This window comes from Heptranchias perlo, chromosome 34, assembly GCF_035084215.1.
Source record: "Heptranchias perlo isolate sHepPer1 chromosome 34, sHepPer1.hap1, whole genome shotgun sequence".
NCBI classification, from domain to species: domain Eukaryota; kingdom Metazoa; phylum Chordata; class Chondrichthyes; order Hexanchiformes; family Hexanchidae; genus Heptranchias; species Heptranchias perlo.
In genome coordinates, this window is record NC_090358.1 from 6,154,557 (window position 1) to 6,175,305 (window position 20,749).

A 20,749-nucleotide genomic window follows, 5' to 3' on the forward strand; every position below is an offset into this window, starting at 1 on the left:
AGAGCTACAAATCTGTGGGAGGGAGAGACTGCAGAATCACTCTTTATATGTGAAGCATGTTGAGACTTTTCTGGGAGATATAAGAACTATATTACTGTTAGTCCTTCTCTTCTCTATTTTTGTTCCTCCTTGAAATAACCCATGTATTCAGCCTCATGAAAAAGGCAGAAACTGTTTACAAGAATTGATGGCCTGCTCTTTCTTTTGAAGTTGCAAGGCAATCACAGAACTCATATTGCAAACATTAATTGCATTTCCCAGAAGTGGTCGATGTGATTTTTCTCTGTTTGTCTGGACAGCAGAGGGTTGTCTACATAGCAGATTGCACTGCTATCAACCCCAGCGCACAATCCCCTCACCCAGTGCTTCATAATGACAGATAAGACATTAAACTGAGGCCCAGTCAGCCTGTTCAGGTGGATCAAAGAAGAGCAGGGAAGTTCTTCTCATGTCCTGGCCAACATCCACTCTTCAACCAACACCACTAAAAAAAAACAGATTAACCAGTCAACCCTTTTATTGCTGTTTGTGGGACCTCTGCAGTGCGCAAATTAGTTGCTGCATTTACCTACATAACAACAGCGCCTGCAGTTCAGAAGTAATTTATTGGCTATAAAGCACTTTGGGATGCCTTGAGGACATGAAAGGGACTACATAAATAAAGTTCTTTCTTTCTGTCCACTCCCATCACGCACCACGCAGGCCCACTTACAGGCTTAAACCCCAGCTAAGTGCCTACACTCCTGAGAAGTGGGCCACAGTGTTCATTGCAGTTGGAATTGAAATGATAGCTGCTTTCTGTTAGTGAAAAAATCGGTTTGCCTGGTACCAGGCTTCACATTACGTCTGTGCCACTTCTGTCCTGTAGCCCACCTCAACAGGGAATGACTAAAATTATTTGTGCTGTGGTCATTGACTTTGCAAAAAGGATCAACTCTCTGTAAGTGCCTCCCTGAATTGGTTAGAATGTGGAACTCGCTACCACAAGGAGTAGTTGAGACGAATAGCACTTACAGCAAAGCTAGATAAACACATGAGGGAGAAAGGAATAGAAGGTTATGCTGATTGGGTTAGATGAAAAGGGATGGAAGGAGGCTCGTGTGGAGCATAAACACTGGCATGGATCAGTTGGGCCGAATGGCCTGTTTCTATACTCTACATTCTATGTAATATGTATGATTTTTGCTGCAATGAAATGCAATAAAAATGCAGCCACACGTTTGATGTATGAGCTATTCCAGGGTATGTATGTACTATGTATGCAATTGGTGTGAGTTCTGCACATGTGTCTAGAGTATACTCTCAGCTGCTTCAAATCAGACAACAGAGTACAAACCAAAATCCCATAACCCCTGTTACCTACAGTACCTTTGAGATTGGAAACCAAGGAGCCCAAGGTGACAGCTGATGCAGGTACGTGACAGGTCGGAGAGAGTCCGTCTGCACCACAACTCAAACTCACAAGTGCAGAGATGTGAGAAATAGGGCGGCAGTGGGCAATGACAGCCATTTATATATAGAGAGTTTAAAAAATGGTAATGATATAAACAATTAGACTTGTTGATTAGCCAGTTGGCAAGCCTACTGCACAGCTGGTTAAATTATTCCTTCAGAAGCCTCAAACGATGCAGGGCATAACAAAAAGCAGCTAGATTCTAAAACATCCAGAAGTACCATACTACATTCTTACAATGAAAGCTGCCAGGGGACAATTGGGAGCTAATAAAACTCACTGTACAGTGTCAGTCTGCACCAGAGTTCAAAACCTACTGCTGGAGTGCTACAGAGCCACAAACACCGTATGAATCAGGTTTAATGAAGACTGAAAGCGATAGATTTTTGGACACTAACGGAATCAAGGGATATGGGGACAAGGCGGGAAAGTGGAGTTGAGGTAGATTTTATTGAATGGCGGAGCAGGCTCAAGGGGCCGTATGGCCTACTCCTGCTCCTATTTCTTATCTTCTTATGAATGACATGATTTGGGAGGGCCTGGTATCCACAGTGCTGCAGCTTTGGGCTGCCAATTAGGAGACCCAAGTTTAAATCCCAATCTTGACTCACACTTCCAGTCATGCTTCCACAATCAACCAGTCATGAAACTCTCAGCCAGGCTGCATAAAGATGGGAAGAAGAAAAGGTTCCTCAATGGAGTTCCTTCTTGTATCATTCACATGATGTTTGCTGAGCATTGACAGGTTTCGTGGGGAGGTCAATGTAGGGGAGGGCACGAACTTTGGTGGTGGGGAAGAAAGTAGATGAACTAAAAATTTAAAAGAAAACAGTGCAGAGTTCAGCATGGTTAGCCAGCACGGCATGTGATCTATCCAGTCGGCTGAAATACAGCAACGAAAGTTTCTATTTGATCCCTGAACTTATAACAATTGCCAAGTAAAAAACACGCTCCTGGTTGCAGGAAACGAGAGTTCACTCATGGGAGTGGCCTTTGACGTTAGGTCCAAGGTACAATTTCCAAACCGTAGGCAGGAGTTTGTGGGTTCAAGCCCCTCTCCAGAGACTTGAGCACCTAATCTAGGCTGACACTTCAGTGCAGGACTGAGGGAGTGCTGCATTGTTGGATGTGCCGTCTTCCAGATATTACTTCAAACCAAGGCCCTATTTGCCTACTCAGGTGGACGTAAAAGATTCAAAAGTAACCCATTGGTTTGGGAAGATGCAAGTTCTTTCTTCCTCATGTTAAGATTGCACAGAGAAATTTCAAGAACCTTTGTATCCAAAAGACACAATTATGCTTTCCAAACCAAATTAAGCAAGTGTGATTAGATGCCAGTGGGGAAAGCAAAGAGTGTGACAACAATGTGCCTTAAAAAGATGCTGCATTCAGTTGACTTAGATTTTGTCGAAGACAGGATGATTCAGGTAGTGTCAGGTTGGCTCAGTTGGCAGCACTATTGCCTCTTAGGTCACAAGGATTATGGGTTCAACCCACATTCCAGGACCTGAGCACATCATTTAAGCTGATTCCCTAATGCAGTACTGAGGGACGAGTGTGTTTAGGAAGTGCCGTTTTTCAGATAACCGAGCCCTACCTGTTCAGTTGGATCTTGGGCACGATTTCAAAAAGAGCAGAGAGATCTAACAGTGTCCTGACCAGCATTCCCCCCTCAATCAAATCCACCAAAACAGAAACTGGTCACACGTCTCATTTTTCATTGCTGTGTGCAAATTGTTTTGCCGACATAACAACAGTGACTGTATTTCAGAAAGTAATTCATTGGCTGTAAAGTGCTTTGGAACATCCTGAGACTGTGATAAGATGTTATATATACACAAATTCTTTCTTTACCCTTACTATTAGGCTCTCAGTTATAACAGTCTCTGACATTAGTCAGTTATACCACACGTTTTGTATCAATGTGAGGTGGTTTCAGTTTCATGTTGATGCAGGGTGTGGCGTAATTAGGCTGTAAAGATATTTGAGTTGAATTTAAGCAACACATCACCACCTTGAGGAGAAGACATGCCAGCTCTGCTTTGCAGTGTAACTTTCCCCCTTCTTAAAGAACAACAGTTTTGCCAAACTCTTTTTCAGGAAAAGGCAGCGTGCAATGTGGCACTGCCAGTATGACTGGGTTGGCCAGCTCTATATTCCTTACACCAGTATCTGTAGTGTAACAATGTCTTTGCACTATTACTGGTCCTTTGCTATCTTAGGCTACGTTTTATACGGTATCGTTATAGGACATTCACTAAAGTGCTTATTGTAACACACAGAGTTCTTGGCTCCCAAGGACTGTGTTATAACAAGGGTGGACTTTGAATTAATGGTTTGAGAGAACTGACCATAACATAAATCCATAAAAGGGGAGAATATTTCTACAGCGTGTTTGTTTTTGCACATCTGTAAAAGTACAAAGAAACGTAGAAATCCTGAAAAGTGAAGTCTTCCAGTTGTAATTGTCAGGGCACTGAGTCCTATTTTAACACCTGGAGAAGACATTTTCAAGGTTATTTTCTGTCCTAACACGTGACACTTTCAGTTAGTATCTTCCTGAGAAAAGTTAGGAAACACTTCTTCATGCAAAGGGTGGTAGAAGTGTGGAACTCTCTCCGACAAAAAGCAGTAGATTCTGGCTCAATTAATTATTTTAAATCTAAGACTGAGAGATTTTTGCTAGCCAAGGGTATTAAGGGAAATGGAACCAAGGCGGGTAAATGGAGTTGCGGTACAGATCAGTCATGATCTCACTGAATGGCGGAACAGGCTCGAGGGATTGAATGACCTACTCCTATTCCATGTTCCTGAAACGATAACAAGAAGCAGTATCGGTAAATATAATAATGGCAGCAAATGCTCTGTGTTGCTCCATTGCCCACCAGTGGCAGGGTTGTAGTTGGCACTATCAGGCCATTGTCCAATTTCCCTCTTTTCAAGCCAACACTCCTGCCAAGAAATGTAAAGTCACTGGCCTAATCCCAACTCGATTAGAAGACTTGAATTCATCACACAAGCATTATTTAGTTTAATCTAGGATGACGCTTCATTGCAGTACTGAGGGAGTGCTGTGTGGTCAAGGTGCTTTCGGATCAGATGTTAAACCAAAGGTTCAGGTGGACAGAAAGATACCATGACCACATTTGAAGAAGAGCAGGGAGTTCTCTTGGTGTCCGAGCCAACATTCCTCCCTCAACTAACACCATCAAAAACGTATTATTCAAGTCAATGGAAATTAAAATTCGGGAGAGATGCAAAAACGGGCTGCCGACTCGCTATCACGTGTTTTACACCATCGCACAAAGTCAAGGCCTATCCCCGGGTATGTTAAATAATTGCAAATGATGTTGTAGAACTAGTGTTGCACAGGAACTGCCCTTAATGGCATACCCATAAACACCAGCAAGGAATAAAACGGTCATGATAACCGAGGTGACATACAATGCTCTAGTCAAAAACAAACTACAGCAGAGAAAAGGTCACCATGGAAAGAAAAGTGAATAATTATGCGCTAATTATGTGGAATTTGACTTGAAGAGATGTCCTTTTAGCATTTGGTAGAATGAGAGTAAAAAAGAAATTACATAACATCTAGTGCCAGAAAATAGGTTACTAGTTCACAAAGTATTATATTGCATCAATTTTTGTACTGGGACTAATTGGTCAATCTGTTGCTACCAAGTGATTTTCTCCAACCATATGTCCCTGTCCCCAACCCTCTCTCTGATATTGGATTAATATTTCACAGCTGTGGCTCATTGGTAGCACTCTTGCCTCTGAGTCAGATGGTTGTGGGTTCAAGACTCAATCCAGAGAATTGAGGACATAATCCAGGCTGACACTTCAGTACAGTTCTGAGTGCACTATCGGAGGTGCTGTCCTTCGGATGAGATGTTAAACCGAGATCCTGTCTGCCCTCTCAAGTGGACGTAAAAGATCCCATGACACTATTCGAAGAAGAGCAGGGGAGTTCGCCCTGGTGTCCTGGCCAATACTTATCACTCAACCAACATCACTAAAACAGATGATCTGGTCATTATCACATTGCAGCTTGTGCGAGCTTGCTATGCGCAAATTGGCTGCCGTGTTTTCTCCATTACAACAGTGACTACACTTCAAAAGTCATTAATTGGCTGTGAAGTGCTTTGGGATGACCTGAGATCATGAAAGGCACTATATAAATGCAAGTCTTTCTTTGTCCCTCGCCTCCTTCACTCCACTTTTAGTCACTACATCACTGCGCCTTGGAAATCTGTCCACTTCACTTTGTTACCTTTTTCCCTTTCTTTAAAAGCCTCGTAAAAACCTCTCTCTTTGACCATGGTTTCACTTCCCCCACTCCACCCATGTTTCCTCCTTGGTGATCTCTCCATAGACATTCCTCCCTGTGGTCTAAAAATGCTGGCTGCTTGTCTATTGCTGACTGATGGGAAGCCACGATGATACGGCTTCCAAGTTGCTCATTTATGATGTGGCCCAGTGATAGTTAGTAAAAACAAATTAATGAATGTCAGTGATCATCCATGAGATATCCTTTACACTGATCCTGGGATATAAAATAACTCATGGAATAATAAGCCATTGTTTGCGGAGACTGCAGACTAAACAGGTTGGGTTTGAAACAAAAATGTTGGCAAAGTCAGCGTCTATAGTCAAAACTACTTAGAGTTACAACGTGAGTAAAGCTCAGGGTCATGATGACAAGTAACAAACACTTGTTAGGCAAAGAAATAAAGTTGGCCCAGTTGTCAATCTATTGCCTCTAGACCACAGGCCTATGGAATGAAGCTTTGTTCATGTGGGGGAGAGGTGAATCCCCAGGTTGGCTTTTGGTGCTCAACTTTGGTTTTAAGGGACAACTTCTTTCCAAAAGGTGCATTTAGCCAGAGATTAATCTTGCTGTCCTGACCAGTATTCATCCAAAATAATCTCTCTGTTATTTCCCTGGGGTCATGATCTGGACGATATATATAGTCACATTTGGCTACCATGGTTAAACATCTTCCAAAAGAGGTAGATTATTTATAAATATTTATACTTGGTCTTTCATCCAGCTTTCACTTTTTTCCTTTTCCAATTTCTTTCCCAGACTGGGAGGAATCATGCAATAATGAGAAAAAAAATGAAGGCTGACATTTGCCCCGAATTAGCCCGTTAGTGAGCAGCAAACCCGGGAAGTCCGGGGAAATGGTAGCCCTGCCGACCTTAACAGCCGGGCCTCATCTGAATAAAACTTCCCGGACTCCCATGGCCGGTGGGCGCTACTGGACTACAAAGAGTTCAAAGAGAAGGAAATTTTTTTAAAACTTAGTTTGGGCCTCTTCTGGCCAGTCGGCTCGTCCCGCCGTGGACTCCCTCCTGGCCACACCTTAATATTATCTCGCGGACCCCCCCATGGCATCATCAGGCTTCGACCTTTGCATCTTCAGTAGGCCCCCGCCTGCTTTTAGCGGGAGTCTCGTTCAGGGCCTGAATTGCCACTGTTAATATTACAGTGGCCGGGAACACGATGGTTTGGGGGTGGGATCGTGATTTTTAGGATTTTAACCCCTCGCCCAACCCTTTCCTGCCTGCCCTGGGTTGGAGGGGGGGCGGTGGTTAAAATTGAGGCCATCGCTTCTGAAGCATTATGAGATGCATGATAAGATATATATATTTTCAACCTGCATTATAAGCACTGGCCCATCAAATAGTTTTCTCAATAAAATGTTTTTAAAACCTCATTTTTTGACACTTCCACAAGGAGTGAAACATTTCATTGATATTAATTCAGGCCCAGCACAGCAACAGATGTTTTTTTAAATTTATTGGATGGCCCTAGCCAGTGATAAAAGAGTGTAGACTCAGACAGCCGACAGGGTTTAGGGATGTCACTGCTCATATTACGAGCAGAATCCTGCAAAGTACCAAAGCAGAAGCACTGGGTTCCTCATTAAAGTGCGAGCACTCGGGGAGGAATTTGGGTTTTGGGATTCCACACAGATCAACTCATCAAACTATTCAAGCAGCAGGTGTATCATTTCAAGCTAAAAAATAATATAATATGATCCCTTATATTGGCTCTACTGAATAGCGGCAATAAAATATTTCAACCAAAAGATTTAAGGTCCAAAAGACTCTTTTTTTCAGGTAATCAGTGATTACTCAACTAACCAAAATCACCTAACCTAGCTTCCTCTCTCCGTGCCTTTAAAAGCCAATGAGAAATCCATCTCTTTGACTGTGCCCCCACCCCCAAAATTCCTCTTTCTGCTTGGTGTCCACTAAGGCAAAAGAATTGAATTCTTTACATTTAAGCGCCTTGGGATGTTAAAGGCGCTATATAAATGCAAGCTGTTGTTGTTACGGGGGTTGATCTTGACTTTGTCCGATCGTGTAAAACAGGTGATAACGAATCGGCAGCCCGTTTTACATCACTCGTGATTTTTATTTCCATAGAAGTCATACTAGATGTTGATGTAAAACCATTGAAACCTACTGACTGGGGCTACTGGGTCCCACTAATGCTGAAAGTTTAACTGATAACATCAGCCTGCTTGCCCAATTCGCCACAGGATAATTTGTCATCAAAATCAGTTGTTTTTGAAGCTACTTTAAATTTTTCCTTCTCAGTCCATCTGCAACATTTTGTTCGAATGAAATTGAAGACAATGATACAATCACATGTGTACGTTAACCAGTCCATGCTAAAGCTTCGACTATTCAGAGGTATGGTGTGTCACGAAAACGTGGCTCGTGTGGAGCATAAACGCCAGCATAGACCAGTTGGGCCAAATGGCCTGTTTCTGTGCTGTCAATTCTATTTAATTCTATGCACATAATGACTTTCACTGAACTACCCATCCCATCAATCTTGATTATTGTCCCTGATCACTTTTCATTGTGGGAGTGTCAATCATTCTTTCATCAGCTTCAGACCAGGGCAATTGCTCCAAGGGGAGCCAATCTTTTCATGTCAGTCTCCTGTGGACTCTCGAGCAATGCTGGTAGCAGTTTGGCAGCTGGTTAGAGGGAGGCCCATTTAAGGTGAGATTAATCAAGTAGAAACTATAGATAGTGGGGAGAGTTCGAAAGAGCAACCTCTAATTGAAAACCCAACACTTAGCCACTAGACCATTAACTCTGGGAGTCAGCCAGGAATAAATATCACAGCTTTCACTCAGTGGATTTTGTTCCCCATGTAGTTACTCAACTCCTCTCATGAGACAAAATAAATGTGGTAGAATCCATGATAGCACAAACTGCACAATGCCTGTTGGAAGGATTAGGTTTGATGAGCCAAGTAGCCTAATCTCAATTCACATTTTGTTGGATTCTTCAGTCAAGCGTGCCTGCCAAGAAATCAGCTTCTGCATTTTGGCTAAACTTCCCTGCACTTAATCAGGAGCTGTTTATTACCTCGCACATGCCCGACACTGCCAGGAGTTAAACGATCAAAATGGCTCATTGCCGAGTCCATCTCATTTTTAATACCAAAGTTCAGCGCAAGAGTTCAGACCGGGTTTTCCTTCAAACTGTGAATGATGTTCCAGAAGTGACTTACAAAAATGAAGTGAAATTTACCTCATTTGTGCTCGTTATGAATGAGGGCTGTTAGTGTCGGGACATTTCCCATTTCAGGGCACACGGGTCAGACTTAGCGGGGGCGTCAAACGAGCGTTGGCGGATCTTCGAGGGAAAGGAAAATCGGACGAGGGGCGGATTTGCTACCGCCCGTTTTACGCCCCCTGCCAAAAGTTGAAAATTTCGCCCCAGCATGTTTAGATGCGAGGCAAAGTTCCCTCCACCCTGTCCTGACCAGGTCCTTCAACCCCCCAACCTCGGAACAAGAGTCCCTCCCCCCCATTTCTGCATTTCCCTCAACGACCATCTGCGAATGTCAATTGAGTGTTAAATCGGGGCAGTTTTGTGCTTTCGGTCCATGGATTAAGAGGTCTCTTTATGGCCAGCAGACTTTCAGCTCATCAGCTCGGGCTCGATTTGACCCCAGCTGCAGAGATGAAAGACCAGTGTCTGCCCGTTTCCTTGTCTGGCCCTTTCCTTGTCTAGCCCTTTCCTTGTCTAGCCTTTTACGCACATTGACCTCGGTGTGTTTCACAATAACTTAAAAACTTTCGCTGTCTTACAAGTAAGAAGCTGCAGCTTCTTTTTTGACCAGGAATTATTTTTGGACAGCATTTCGGAATATAACGGGCATCTCAGACTAATAACACTGCTGTTAAGTACTTCTGTCATAATTGGAGATCAAGTACAAGTGACTTGGAGCTCGCCAAGGATTCTGAAGAGCGACATTTTTTGCATTAATTCCAGTTCGCTAACTTCTCAAAGCAGCAACCACCAATTACAGCACTTCTACCCGCCCAGTTCGACACTTGGCTTCCAATCCCTGGAATTCCCTGTTTATTTTATAACACTCTACGTTCCGTGCTGTTTGTCGACTCATCGTGTCCGTGAGGCATTAACCTAGGGGTTGACCGTTCTTACCATTTCTGTCCGTTCGCTTCATGCTGCTGCACTGTGTATCCAAACTGTGCTTTTGAAGAGCCCTTGATGATTTTTGGCCACTTGGTGTCAATGTTAAATGAATCACAGGGCACTGTTGGATGTAAGAAGCACAATATTAGCGTTCACTATCTTCTGCATGATCAGTTCTTAATCACTCCCGAAAATAATTCGCAAGCATGAGAACCAGGCATGCCACTTTTCCCACGTTTAGAACTGAACAGGGTGGGGGGGCAGGATACTGACAGGGCACAAAGTATGATCAAGGCATGGCATAACGCAGGATACTGGCAGGACAGGGAGCGGGATCAAGGTTTGAATTCTGAGATTTCTTTTGCTGCAATGAAAGTTAATTGAATTTATGGCCTGAATAACTAATGCTGCCACATCTTGAAACACAGATGTCAATGGGAAAAATAGACTCTAAAAATTGGCCGGGTAGCAACCCCAACGCAAACCGAACACAATTCACTCACAGCTGTTCTCAGAGTTAAATAATTCTGAAAGATGAAACAATGGTTTTATGAGTGAACGAGCCTCATTGAAAGAGCAGGATATCTGGGACTTGGTTTCAACCTTGCAAGCTGATTCTTGTGACGCTTACAAAAGCGAGCATGGTCAGTCCTTATCATTGAGATTACAGAAGCAATCTCTAACAGTAAGGAGTCTCATAATATAAATCAGGGCCATCACCATCTCACCTTATCTACTTGTCCCTTGGTGACATCATCTCAAGACGTGGGGTCAGCTTCCATATGTTTGCTGATGACACCCCAGCTCTACCTCTCCACCACATCTCTCGACAACCACCACCCCCACCCCCCCCCCCCAACTACCTCTGTGTTGTCAGACTTCCTGTCCAATATCCAGTCTTGGATGAGCTGCCGTTTCCTCCAGTTAAAACATTAGGAAGATTGAAGCCATTGTCTTCAGGCCTTGTCACAAACTCTCTGCCCTTGCCACCGATTCCATCCCGCTCACCAGCTATTGTCTCATCAGAACATAGGAACAAACTGAACCAGACTGTTCGCAATCTCGGTGTCCTATTCAACGCTGAACTGAGTTTCCAACTATTTATACTCTCCATTACAAAGACTGACTGCTTCCACCTCCGAAATTCGCCCATCTCCGCCTCTGCCTCAGCCCATCTTCCGCTGAAACCCTCATCCATGCCTTTGTCACCTCCAGTCTTGGCCTTTCCAATGCTCTCATGGCCAGCCACCCATTCCCCACTCTCCATAAAATTTAGCTCATCCAAAACTGTGCCAGCCTTATCCCATCCTGCACCAAGTCCTGATCACCTGTCACCCCTGTCATTGGCTTCTGATCCCTCAATGCCTCAAATTTAAAGTTCTAATCTTCATATTTAATTGCCTTCATGGCCTGGCCCCTCCCTGTCTCTGTTACCTCTTCTAGCTCTACAATCCCCACCCCCCCCCCCCGGTGAACTCTCCATTCACCGACTCTGGCCTTTTGTGCATTCATCCACTCGCCTTGCCCCCACCATTGGCGGCCCTGCCTTCAGCTGTCTAAGCCTCACCCTTCCTCTCCTCCTTAAAGACCCTCATTAAAACCCACCTCTTTGACCAAGCTTTTGGTCACTCCTCCGAATAGCTCCTTCTTTGGCTCAGCATCCATTTTTGTCTGACAACATCTCTCTGAAGCACCTTGAGATGTTTTTCTATATTAAAGGCAGTATATAAATGCAAGTTGTTGTCATAATTAATATTTACTTTAATATTAATAATTAATCTATTGACGAGGTCTTTTGTTATGCCCAGGTTGATAGTACATGCTCTCAATGTATGTAGACCAGCTGGGTATACGACAGGCATCATGTCCAATCCAAGAGTGCAAGTTGTTATAATGAACTGAAAGTTAGACCTAGGTTCAATTCCAGTCCGAATTGATGAGGTGAATATGTTCCTCTCTACTTATTGGTTGTGAAATACCTCTGTTAATTGAGGATGGGCACGGATCCACAGTACAGAATCGTCCGGAGTTTAGCATTAATGGGTTGATAGTGTTAAGCAGGCAATCTCACTTAGGGGAAAAAAAAGAAAGACTTGCATTTATATAGTGCCTATCATGCCTCAGGACGTCCCAAAGGGCTTTATAGCCAATTAAGTACTTTTTTGAAGTGTAGTCACTGTTGTAATGTAGGAATCAGGGCAGCCAATTTGCATGTTGCAAGGTCTCACAAACAGCAATGTGATAATGACCAGATAATCTCTTTTTATTCGTTCATGGGATGTGAGCGTTGCTGGCAAGGCCAGCATTTATTGCCCATCCCTAATTGCCTTTGAGAAGGTGGTGGTGAGCTGCCTTCTTGAACCGCTGCAGTCTGTGTGGTGAAGGTTCTCCCACAGTGCTGTTAGGTAGGGAGCTCCTTCATCGTTGCTGTGTCAAAATCCTGGAATGGCGATATTTCCAAGTCGGGATGGTGTGTGACTTGGAGGGCAACGTGCAGGTGGTGTTGTTCCCATGTGCCTGCTGCCCTTGTCCTTCTAGGTGGTAGAGGTTGCGGGTTTAGGAGGTGCTGTCGAAGAAGCCTTGGCGAGTTGCTGTAGTGCATCCTGTGGATGGTACACACTTCAGCCACGATGCACCAGTGGTGAAGGGAGTAAATGTTTAGGGTGGTGGATGGGGTGCCATTCAAGCGGGCTGCTTTGTCCTGGATGGTGTCGAGTTTCTTGAGTGTTGTTGGAGCTGCATTCATCCAGGCAAGTGGAGAGTATTCCATCACACTCCTGACTTGTGCCTTGTAGATGGTGGAAAGGCTTTGGGGAGTCAGGAGGTGAGTCACTCGCCGCAGACTACCCAGCCTCTGACCTGTTCTTGTAGCCACAGTATTTATGTGGCTGGTCCAGTTAAGTTTCTGGTCAATGGTGACCCTTAGGATGTTGATGGTGGGGGATTCAGCAATGGTAATGCTGTTGAATGTCAAGGGGAGGTGGTTAGATTCTCTCTTGTTGGAGATGGTCATTGCCTGGCACTTGCCTGGCATGACTGTTACTTGCCACTTATCAGCCCAAGTCTGGATGTTGTCCAGGTCTTGCTGCATGCGGGCACGGACTGCTTCATTATCTGAGAGGTTGCGAATGGAACTGAACACTGTGCAATCATCAGCGAACACCCCCATTTCTAACCTTATGATGAAGAAAAGATCATTGATGAAGCAGCTGAAGATGGTTGGGCCTAGGACACTGCCCTGGGGAACTCCTGCAGCAATGTCCTGGGGCTGAGATGATTGGCCTCTAACAACCACTACCATCTTCCTTTGTGCTAGGTATGACTCCAGCCGCTGAAGAGTTTTCTCCCTGATTCCCATTGACTTCAATTTTACTCGGGCCCCTTGGCGCCACACTCGGTCAAATGCTGCCTAGATGTCTGTTTTAGTGATTTGGTTGAGGGATAAATATTGGCCAGGACTCCAGGGAGAACTCCCCTGCACTTCTTCAAATAGTGCCATGGGATCTTTTACGTCCATTTGAGAAGGCAGGCGGGGCCTCAGTTTAATATCTCATCAGAAAGATGACACCGCCAACAGTGCAGCATTCCCTCAGTACTGCACTCGGAATGTCAGCCTGGATTTTGTGCTCAAGTCCCTGGAGTGGGACCTGAACCCAACGAGCTTCTGACTCAGAGGCGAGAGTGCTACCCACCGAACCACATCAAACTGGGGACGCTTGATATCAAAACTAGATGTCACTGGTTCAAAAAGCAGTCCATTCATCATTACCCTCATCCCTCATTAAACAAACACAAAAGCGATCACTTCCAAAAATAACTGAATTTATGTTTATTACAAGCCAAACCAAGACAATTGTGAGTTTTGTAGTTTTAGAGTGCTGGGTTAATCAGGGGCAACCTCACACTCCTATTACATAGACCTAACATGCTAGTTTACTTCATTATGTAATGTATACTGTAAAATTCAGCTTTTATCCTCCCTCCAATTTTCTCCTCTGCTTGTCCCGTGTGCAAGATCTAGGTTCAAGCTGTGAGGTGGATTTGTGGGGAAAAGGGGCAACAGTTGTCGGGTCGAAGGTTTCTGGCCAACACTAACTTGGCACCAGGGTCATGACCCTTGTGATAGGTACATCTCTTTGCCAAAGCCCCTCATGCGATGACCTGGACTAAGCACACAGACTTGGACATCTAGAAGATTGAGGCAACTGGTATGTCACAAGATGTTCTGCCCAGGAACTAATCAGGTTCAAATCTCATAGTTCAAACAGTGACGAGGTGAATTTGATATGAGCATATAACTAAGTGGTAATATTGCTGACAGTCATTTCCAGCCTACTGCTTTGAGTAATGATAAAAGAATTGAAAATCACAACTAAGTTTTGGACAGATAACTGGTCGGGGCCTCCTCAAAATGTTTCTTAGCCACACTAAAACACCACAAGTAATGATTTGCAGATTGCTGAAATGGCAAGCAGACCAAGAGGAATGTCGTGTGGATGACCAGGATCCTATTCTTGTGCGTTTTATTAGGATAGCTAAGAAAGGAAGGGGAAGAAGATAACTGAAGATTTACAGGCTGCGTGCAATACTCCAGGAGCTTAATGGAATGCGAGCTTGTTGAGTTGGCAAGCAATGGCCATTTCATTAGGAAATCCTGTGCTCTAGCATCTGTCTGTCCCCTGGCGTCTTGCCTTTCTCCAATAGTTACTTCCATTAACAAGATGTCATTTCGATAAAAAAAAATAAAGATGGCTTGTGTGAAAGTGAACAGCTTTTTCTTTCGTGGTTCATGGTTTGCTCCCTGATCCGACTTGACAAGAGTTAAGGAAAAGCAATTTTCTCTTCTTTTTTTTTGGAGAGGCAGACAGATCACTACAAATGTGCTGGGTTAACTGAAGTAGTGACTTGGTGGCTGGACTCCCTCCAAGTAGACAGCACTCCGATCCAAATCTAAAGTAGAAAAACAAATCACCATTCCACACTGCAATGTGCCGCCAGACTTAGTGGATTGCACAGTGCTATCATTTTACTAAAGCTAATCACTCATTTTTCAGATTCTTCCATTCGTTCAGCTCCTCCTTTTCCTCATTCTATGAATTTATATTTTCCATTTTTGCTCGTTCCAAATTTCAATCTTACCTGTGCCCTCTTTCCCGCTTATTCTGGCGACATTTAAATGAAGCCCGGCAGTTAAAATGGACTTGGGGTCTCCTGCTTCCGCTGGCAGGCGGGAAATTAACTCGCAGGGAGGGGGCGCCCACCAAAACTCGCTCCAAGTTAAAGCCCACCCCTCGGTGTCAGCACTCCCACATCTGGTCAGGTTAGTGTGCTTAGATGAAGAGTAAAGAGTTCTCTACACTTTGCCCCAAACAATGTTCTTCAGCCCCAATCTCAGAAGTGCATCTAATGGGACTTCTCACTAAAGCCACCCCGTCCGTGGCTTCTCTGAATGAGATTGCCAATTCAATCAGTGTCAAATGTGGGCAGATGTGGGCCCAAGCCCACTAGGAACTGGAATACGGCCTAGAACACTTTTAGCCAGCCAGAGGAGGCCGTTATCCCATCAGTCTGTGCTAGATTTGAATCCAGGTCCAAGGTGTGAAAGGCCAGTGTATAATCCATTGCATCACCTACTCTCCCAAATAGGACAAACCTTGACGTTTTTAGGAATACACAGCCATGGATGTGTAGACATGTACCATCGAACCCTTCAATACCAAGGAGACTTTACAGATTGGGTGAGGAGGTTAGCAGCTTGACTCAATTTTCTGTGCAAGCGGAGCGAGAATCTCCCCTTCAGTGTCAAATAACATTCAAAGAATTTCAAATAGCAGCAAATAAAAGTTAAAAGGAGGAATTAAATCAAAGTTAGAACTCTCAAATGACATATCATAAACCTTCAATCAGACCTTCTCACTCCTGGTACCTAAATCACACTCTAACCAGGTTAGTGCTAGTTTGTTGATGCTGAACAGGAAATTGTTAGTCGTGTTGACAGTTTATTATCAATCCCTCAGCTGGGTAACAGGCAATTTCTGCTGTAAATAACGTGCCATGTCTGAACACTGGCCGGAACTGATCCTAAGTGTGTTCACCTCCCAGTCCACCCACCCACACACACACCCACACATACACACCCACACTCTCTCACACACACACCCAAACTCTCACTTCCACACACAAGCTCATGCACAAACTCACTTCACACGCACATGCACACTTTCTCTCTCACACACACGCACTAGGATTTCAGTTATATTTTGCTTTTTCAATTGTCAAAATCCGATTGGCAGCCAGCTCTGCAACTGGTCTGTCCAGTTTGAACCAGATGGGCTGGCCACAGTACAGGCCGCTCCCAGTAACTCTCCGTGACAGCTGCCAGCAGCACAACAACAGTCAACTAAAGACTTGGGTTGAATTTCCATGGGAATTCCTCGTGAACCCCGGGGAAACGCTGTTACACGTTTCTCGGGGGTTTCTGTGGATCGATATCCAAAGTTACCCTGGTCGACCCTGCAGAAATTCAACCCCTTGGTTTCTTTTCTCTTTCATTTCTATGGAGCCACTATTTCCCCCCAAAGTAGCATTACTGAGATAGGGAACTCAGTTGAGTGAGGGAAATCAAGTTATCTCCACTATGTCCTACCTCTGTAAGGAAGGGAAGTGACTAGTGTTATTGTATCTATATGATTTATATCAATTACTGTTAATTGTATTCAGTTGGTGCCTATCAATTGGGGACTCTCATATCCATTTATATGAGATTTAGGGGGTGCATCTCTGAGAATAAAGGCATGGAAGCAACTGAAGACTAGGCTCTCGTATTCTATCTTTCACCACCTGGCTATCCGACTTTTTACAACTACAATTCCTTGCTAAGATGCACCACACAAGCACATTTTGGCATGAGAGCAATTGTATCTGAGTTGGTAGAGACAGTGGCTACCTGACCCATACAGACCCTAGTTCCCAGGTTTGATCTCCTGTATGTTGTGAGTTGGATGCTTTCAACTGCAGCAGCAGTTAATGCACTATGATTGGGTTCATCACCTGGGCTAGGCAGGGGGTAAAGAAATGACCCAGAGTTCCTCCTCCTGATCACTGTCCAGTGGAAAATGTGAGTGGATGTCCAGGGAGAAAAAGATCTCTCGCGATATCCCCATTGGCAGAATATTTGGCTGACATGCACTGTCTGGGCTTACGCATGACGATTAACCACTTGGGGATGTTGCTGGAGGTTGCACCAATACCCATGAGTCAACTCCTTCAGGAGAGCAGGAACGGGTAAAGAAAGAAGGAGGGAACTTGCATTTATATAGCACCTTTCATGACCTCAGGATGTCCCCAAGCGCTTTACAGCCAATGAAATAATTTTGAAGCGTAACCACTGTTGTAATATAGGAAACGTGGCAGCTAATTTGCGCACAGCAAGACCCCACAAACAGCAATGTGATAATGACCAGATAATCTGTTTTTAGTGACGTTGGTCGAGGGATAAATATTAGCCGGGACACTGGGGAGAACTCCTCTGCTCTTCTTCAAATAGTGCAATGGCATCTTTTACATCCACCTGGGAGGACAGATGGGGCCTCGGTTTAACATCTCATCTGAAAGATGGCACCTCCGACAGTGCAGCATTCCCTCAGTACTGCACTGGACTGTCATTTCTATAATTTTAAGTGCGTACATCGATTAGGGGTTCAAGCCCCACTCTAGAGACTTGAACACATAACCTGACTCGGCAGGCGAGAGGACTCCTCACTGAGCCACGGTCGACACCAAAGAAAAGGAAAGTAGGTATGTAAGAACATTGCATCATTGGGATTAAACCACGGTGAACGAGAGCGAGAAGCCAGGGGAAATATCAAAAAAGTGCTTGCCCAGTCAGGGTGCCTGACTCGATGTAAGTTTCCTTCAAGGTGGAGTCGAGCAGTTACGCAGCTCGATTGGAAAGATTCTTATGTTGGTTAAACCGTTATCTCTGAGAGCGGGTCAGATTGAGCTATTGCTGCAGGGCAAAAGAGTGCAAAAGAGAGACAGTTTTCCGAGCCTGTCGCTGGAGAAAGGGAGCCGAATAGAACAGCTGGGAAGCGAGCTCCATGTCACCGGTCTCCCGCAATGCAAGTTAAAACCGCAGTAGCATTAAAATAGTTGAACATTATATCAGAAGCAGTATGAATTTATCTGGCCAAAATAAGGTTTGAAATAAATCGATATTAGAGTTCTATCACTAAGCTGTTCCAGCAAATAAAAGATTTTTATTTTAAAGGCAGACTGGGTTGAAATTGCTCCTCTCAATAATTTTAGTAAAACAATGAACTATTGACAGGAGGAATATTGCCTCCTGTATCTTTTGACATTTATAATGTAACTTCCCACCATAGCGGATAAAACTATGCCCCATTTGTACCACACAGGGTAAAGCGTCATTAGAGACAACTCTGTAGCACAAATAAACCAGCACCCTCACTGTAGGAAAAAACACCAAAACAATAACAACTGCATTTAGATAGCGCCTTTAATGAAGTAAAACGTCCCATGGTGCTTCACAGGAGCATAATGAGACAAAATTTGATACCAAACCACATAAAGCGATATTAGAGGGGGTTACGGAGATAGGGAGGGGGGGTGCCAAGGCCATGGAGGGATCTGAACCTGAGGATGAGAATTTTAAAATCGAGGCGTTCCCGGACCGGGAGCCAATGTAGGTCAGCGAGCACAAGGGTGATGGGTGTACGGGACTTGGTGTGAGTTAGGATACGGGCGGCAGAGTTTTGGATGAAACTCTCTCAAGCAGCCGCTGACGGTGCTAATGGATGTTGGTCTGCTATTTTGATTTGCCCAATTCGACAGACTCCCACCATTGCCAGAGTGGAAATAACATCACCAGTGAAGCTCCACAGGCCACACGAGAAAGTGGCGACTTCAATTGGGTGGTGACTGCACAAATCTAACGCAGTTGTACTGTTGATGCTGAAATTGCACCACTCTATAAAGGGGGCACATTCAGCACTAAATCTGAATCAGAACATAGTACATTCTATATGGGTAGCTGGCAAACCAAAATGGAGTCTGTTGACTGGTCTGACACATCAATGTCTTTTTGTAGTGTACAAGAAAAGGGCCGAATGTAAAACATAGAGAAGGGCTATAAAAAAAATCCATTCTCGGGATGTGGGGGTCACTGGCAAGGCCGGCATTTATTGCCCATCCCTAGTTGCCCCTTGAGAAGGTGGTGGTGGGCCTTCTTCTTGAACCGCTGCAGTCCATGAGGTGCAGGTGCTCCCACAGTGCTGTTAGGTAGGGAGATACAAGATTTTGACCCAGTGACGACTTATCTCTCATCAGTCATCCAGTCAGCCTCGTCTGTCGAGAGACATTTTTCAGATCACTTTGCTGACCAGGACATGATTCGTCTTCTTCCAGACGATTGGTTTACGATGACTGAATTCTGTTGTTATTACCTGGGATTCCTGACTCTCTCCCAGTGTTTTGGGGAAACCGCATTCTGTGATTCCACCTTTTCTCCCCCCATGAAAATCGCAAACTAGTGGCCGCCTTGCCCCCTGCCCCATCGCCCCCTTCCACTGGATTTTCACAGCCCCTAGCAGCGGCAAGTCACAGCTGATCTCGGGTCTTTTCAACAGCAGTCTATTCCCGATCTGGTTACTTTCACTTCCAGCACCCGGGGCTCTCAACTTGCCTTGTGTTAGAATTCAGGTCATCACTTGAGACACGAGAGCAGTTTGCTGTAGAAATGGCAAGTCAGATCTTCTGGATGAGATGTTAAACCGAGGCCCCGTCAGCCCTCCCAGGCGGACGTTAAAAGAGCCTATGGCACTATTTGAAGACGAGCTGGGGAGTTCTCCCTGGTGTCCTGGCCAATATTTATCCCTCAACCAACATCACTAAAACAGATTATCTGGTCATCATCACAATGCTGTTTTTGTGATCTTGCTGTGCGTAAATTGGCTGCTGCATTTCCTACATTACAATAGTGACTACACTTCAAAATACTTAATTGGCTGTAAAGTGCTTTGGGACACCCTGAGGTTGTGAAAGGCGCTATATAAATGCATGTTCTTTCCTTCTTATGATTCTAATGGTTGGGGAGCTGTTGCTGCTTTTCTCAGTGATGCTGTTTAATACCAGGACACCCCCCAATAAAATGGGGCCACTCAGCGGCCAGGCAACACCAAGTGTCGCACTTTGCTTAAAAACAGAGGCTGACTCAAGCAGGCCTCAATCCCTTCTAAGGCCGACATGATCTTTTGAACTAATTATGAATGAAGTTAATCAGAAGGAGATTTATTAGGACTTCTACAGCAAGTTCAGTGTATACCCCCAAACCACAATCCTGCTCACACCACTCACCACAGACCTTTCTCATTAAATGGGTTAGTTTTGAGTTTGCTACACAGACATTTTACAACTCGTTCCAATTCGCCCTCAGCATGTGTGACATTATTAAGTATTCATGGGCAAGAAATTCAACCAGTTTTTGAAAAAATAATGGTGTTTCTGGGCTTTGGGCCAGTCAGTACACTGGACAGGTGTTACAGGTTTGGGCAGAAGTGACTGCTTGTGTATCGAGCCACGGGCAGGTTCGATCAACCGTGCAAGGAGCGGGTTTTAAAACAGGATGAAAAACTCTTGCTGGTTTTCAGATCTGGAAATTATCGAGGGGTTGGGGGCCATTCCAAGACTGGATGTGTAATTACACCATCTGGGAAACGTGGATGTACTTGGAGGGTGGAAGTGATTGTGGGACCCATTCAGTTTTATGAGGTTCACACTTTGCAGTGCGAGACAATATCA

General features: G+C 44.5%; 1 protein-coding gene and 1 long non-coding RNA gene across 2 annotated transcripts in view; both read right to left on the reverse strand.

Annotated features, from left to right (window-relative positions):
• LOC137301577 (integrin alpha-11-like) overlaps window positions 1-11,170 on the reverse strand; it is a 104,449-nt gene extending 93,279 nt beyond the window's left edge. Inside the window, exons 1-2 of the mRNA XM_067971131.1 lie at window positions 11,059-11,170; window positions 9,941-10,052 (exon numbers count right to left, since the gene is read on the reverse strand). Of these exons, the coding sequence (XP_067827232.1) occupies window positions 9,941-10,052; window positions 11,059-11,170 (224 nt within the window). The remainder of the gene's footprint in view (window positions 1-9,940; window positions 10,053-11,058) is intronic.
• Window positions 11,171-13,793: 2,623 nt separating this feature from the next.
• Window positions 13,794-20,749, reverse strand: part of LOC137301741 (uncharacterized) — a 93,851-nt gene continuing 86,895 nt past the window's right edge. Inside the window, exon 3 of the long non-coding RNA XR_010958352.1 lies at window positions 13,794-14,881. This is a non-coding gene — a long non-coding RNA (uncharacterized lncRNA). The remainder of the gene's footprint in view (window positions 14,882-20,749) is intronic.